Source organism: Cryptomeria japonica, chromosome 7 (genome assembly GCF_030272615.1).
Source record: "Cryptomeria japonica chromosome 7, Sugi_1.0, whole genome shotgun sequence".
NCBI lineage: Eukaryota > Viridiplantae > Streptophyta > Pinopsida > Cupressales > Cupressaceae > Cryptomeria > Cryptomeria japonica.
This window is the reverse complement of record NC_081411.1, coordinates 359422356-359425214: the sequence shown is the minus strand read 5'-3', so window position 1 is coordinate 359425214 and position 2859 is coordinate 359422356. Positions and strand designations below refer to the sequence as shown.

Below are 2859 nucleotides of genomic sequence, written 5' to 3'. Positions count from 1 at the left end.
ATTGCACATGCACAAATGAACATGTAATTGTACATTTGAAAGACTTTACTTTTAGTTTTTACGTAATATATTTAATTATCAAGTTACATGCACCACACCATGATACTATTAGTACACACATGCCTATTAAGTTATCTCCTCTAACTCATATTATAATTGTTAGATTCAACTTGTAAACTTTGAGACATGTTCATTTATGTATCATGAATATTGATTCACGAGAAACACTATGAGATTTATATTTCATGATTATTGACTCACAACAAACCACATAACCGACTAACACTTGTTATACTAGAGGATAATAATCATTGGAATGAAACATCAATATTTTCTCATCCTAATCCTATTTATCTCAAAATTATATTGCACAATAAATTTTCCATAAAATTAAGCTCACTTAATTTGTTGACCCATTTACATAAGTTAAAAACATCGTACAAAATAATAAAAATAAAATAAATATTTTTAAAAATTATTTAAAATGATGATGACTTTATCAATAAAATTTCATATAATTAATAATAATATAAAATTCAATATTAACTTTTAACATCATTTGAAGTCCAATATTAAACATCGTTTAATATAGGTAGATACCAACACAACTCATTCTCTATTGCATAGGTTAATCCTTCAAAACATATGCATTGTTCGACAATAAAATTGAACAATGCAATTCTGAAATCTCTAGTTCATTGTTCAACAACAAATTGAACCGTACCATTGAACTCTTTTGGACATTTTGTATTATTCATCTATTACAAAGGATATACTCACCTAATGAATACCCACATTTGTGGAAGCGTCTATTTTGGCTCCAAAACGGCAGCACGAATTGACTACCCTGCGTGTTAGTCACGCGTTTTACATCGTCGATTTTGCAATAAACGGTTGTAATTGACTAACACGTCGCTATCACGCTGTACAAAAGATCCATTTTAGAACTAGAATAGCTGCGATCCACATTTACAGCCTTAACAATTGAACATTCAATCTAATCACCCAAAAACCCCTTCCTCAATTGTATTGCATATTCCAAAACCTTATCCGGAGAGGGAAGGGCTTTCTTGACACTGTCCCTCTCCATACATTTCTTAACCCACGCATCAAGCAACGGATACTCACTCTCCAACGGTATCTTGAAATTCCCAAGAGATTCATAAGTATGAAACCATGAAGTAAAGGGAATGAATGCAATATCTAGGAACCCAAAATCCTTTCCACCGAAGAAAGGCAGGGATCCCCCTGCTGACATCTCTTTTAATATGCCTTCTAAAAGTTGAAAGCTTTCCAACAAGTCACGCTTGGCCTGCTCTTGAGCCTCGTCTTTAGACTTAATTATACGAGCTCCCGCGTCATAAAACTGCAGCCACACAAGATTTTTGTTTAACATTGTTTCAATTAAAGGGGTAAGATAACATTATAAATAAGCCATCCCAAACTTAAAATGGTTAAACATGCATTAAATTACTTAAATGCTTGTGCCAACTATAATAGGGGAATTGCTTACCTTCTTATCTGTGAAATCTGCCCAAAAGCGGGCAAGGGCACGATCATATGGCTTGGAGGGTAGAAATTGCGTGAAACCCCAAGCCTCATCTATGTACTGAAGAATTATAAGAGACTCGCATACAGGCCGACTATTGTGGATCAGAACAGGGATTTTCTTGTGCACGGGATTCATTTGCAGGAGGAGTTCACTCTTATTGGAGAGCACCTCTTCTTGATATTCATATTTCACACCTTTCTCCTCCAGACCAATCAAAACACGCATACCAAAGGGACTGATCCATGTGTTGAGTACCTTCACCTGATCCATCGCGATCACACCTAAAACCCAAAACCCAAAACTCGCACAATTGTAGATAATTTCACATAAAACTGATTATAACAATGATAAATAATCACACACAAATACCAAAAGCTGAAACGCAAACCCCAACGTTCAAATACCTGTAGACAAATTATTCACAGCCCCCAAACTTCAAATACCTGTTGATAATCAAACGCAGAATCCAAACTCCCAGCTTAGTTTATCGATGATCTTATTATGAAAATGCAGAGAGGGTACAAAGATTTATATAAGAAAACCCATGTCGGTAAACTTTAGAGGGTAACGATTCTAGGTCATTCGCTCGATTTCCAGAAAGTTCTTTGGAGGGCGGTGTAGTGTATCACATGGACAACCATAAAGACAGAGATGTAGGTAAGCTGGAGAAGGCCCTAGTGCTGCTATAGCTAGCCGTTGTGCTGATGTATGCTCTTACGTAAGATGAGCAATAATGAATTGTCTTTGAATATTTTAGCTGGGTGAGGGTCAAATTCTGACGGTAGTAAAGAATAGCCTATTATCGTGTGGTTTGGTGGCAATGGAATACAAAACGGACAAGACTGAGCTGCTGCTTTTTAAAGAAGGCATATATTCCTTACCAAATAAGAAATATAATATATGGCTCTCTATACAGTTAGACCACGTCCACCGATGTTACACTTCACTATCATCGAGATGCTTGAAAATGTGAAAGCTATTCCGGTTCCAAAACAGATCTTTTGTACAGTATGATAGTGACGTGTTAGTTAATCGCAGTCGTTTATTGCAAAATCAACGGTGTAAAATGCGCATGTTAGTCAATCCGTACTACCGTGTGTTTTTAATTAAAATTTGATGAAGTTATACGAACTTTTTATTAATTTTAATTGTTTAGATTTGATTCATTGTTTATTAGTTCAGGTTGAGTTTATTATAAAAAATGAATTTCAATAATATCATCAATATATATTTTATTTCTAATATATAATCTCATTTTAATTATGGATTTGGGTTGTCTTGTTTGAAGAAAATGTTTAAAGTTGTAT

General features: G+C 34.6%; 1 protein-coding gene across 2 annotated transcripts; it reads right to left on the bottom strand.

The window, feature by feature from the left end:
• Window positions 1–542: 542 nt before the first annotated feature.
• LOC131050275 (glutathione S-transferase U19) lies at window positions 543–2184 on the bottom strand. Of its 2 annotated transcripts, none has more exons than XM_057984473.2 (3): window positions 1996–2184; window positions 1514–1833; window positions 543–1366 (listed from the first exon to the last, which is right to left on the bottom strand). In XM_057984473.2, exons 2-3 carry the CDS (start codon window positions 1820–1822, stop codon window positions 998–1000), a joined length of 678 nt encoding a protein of 225 aa, XP_057840456.2. In that variant the 5' UTR covers window positions 1823–1833; window positions 1996–2184; the 3' UTR covers window positions 543–997. The 2 variants fall into 2 exon arrangements, with proteins under 2 accessions (XP_057840456.2, XP_057840455.2); XM_057984472.2 differs by having other exon boundaries at window positions 1957–2181.
• Between the last annotated feature and the right edge of the window lie 675 nt (window positions 2185–2859).

Coding starts and splice junctions, on each gene's coding strand:
- LOC131050275 (XM_057984473.2), bottom strand. CDS start 1,822: ATGGATCAGGTGAAGGTACTCAACACATGGATCAGTCCCTTTGGTATG. Junction 1,367..1,513: donor CAGATTTCACAGATAAGAAG/GTAAGCAATTCC, acceptor GTGTGGCTGCAG/TTTTATGACGCGGGAGCTCG.